The 355-nt window shown below is 46.8% G+C and overlaps 1 protein-coding gene across 1 annotated transcript in view; it reads left to right on the forward strand.

Moving 5' to 3' along the window:
• The window catches only part of LOC119588702, a 103,718-nt gene that overhangs the window by 49,553 nt on the left and 53,810 nt on the right, over positions 1-355 (forward strand). The window contains 1 exon segment of the mRNA XM_037937340.1: positions 139-208. Coding sequence (XP_037793268.1) covers positions 139-208 — 70 coding nt within the window.

A 355-nucleotide genomic window follows, 5' to 3' on the forward strand; every position in this document is an offset into this window, starting at 1 on the left:
ACGCCAACCCAACACACACAATCACAACCCTCTTAGCAAGTATGTACGAGGAACAAAAATACAGTGCCGGGGCCAGGCACCAGTTCGCCATCAGCGGAATATAAATGAGTGCTTAGCCGTCCTTTCGTCTTCGCACAGGTATTGGGACCAGATGTGGGAGGACCTGTTCACCAAAGCGCTTTCCGAGGTGAAGTTCGACGGCGTCACGGTGAGTCTCATCGTTGTTGCTGTCATATCGAGGCCCGACGGGCTGGTTTGGGTGATATTAGTGCTGTTGGGATGAGAATATGTATTATTTTCAAATATCTAACAGTTTCTTATTCTACATTCTTTAATGTCTGTCTATATTTCTACG

The sequence above is a fragment of the Penaeus monodon genome, chromosome 24 (genome assembly GCF_015228065.2).
Source record: "Penaeus monodon isolate SGIC_2016 chromosome 24, NSTDA_Pmon_1, whole genome shotgun sequence".
NCBI lineage: Eukaryota > Metazoa > Arthropoda > Malacostraca > Decapoda > Penaeidae > Penaeus > Penaeus monodon.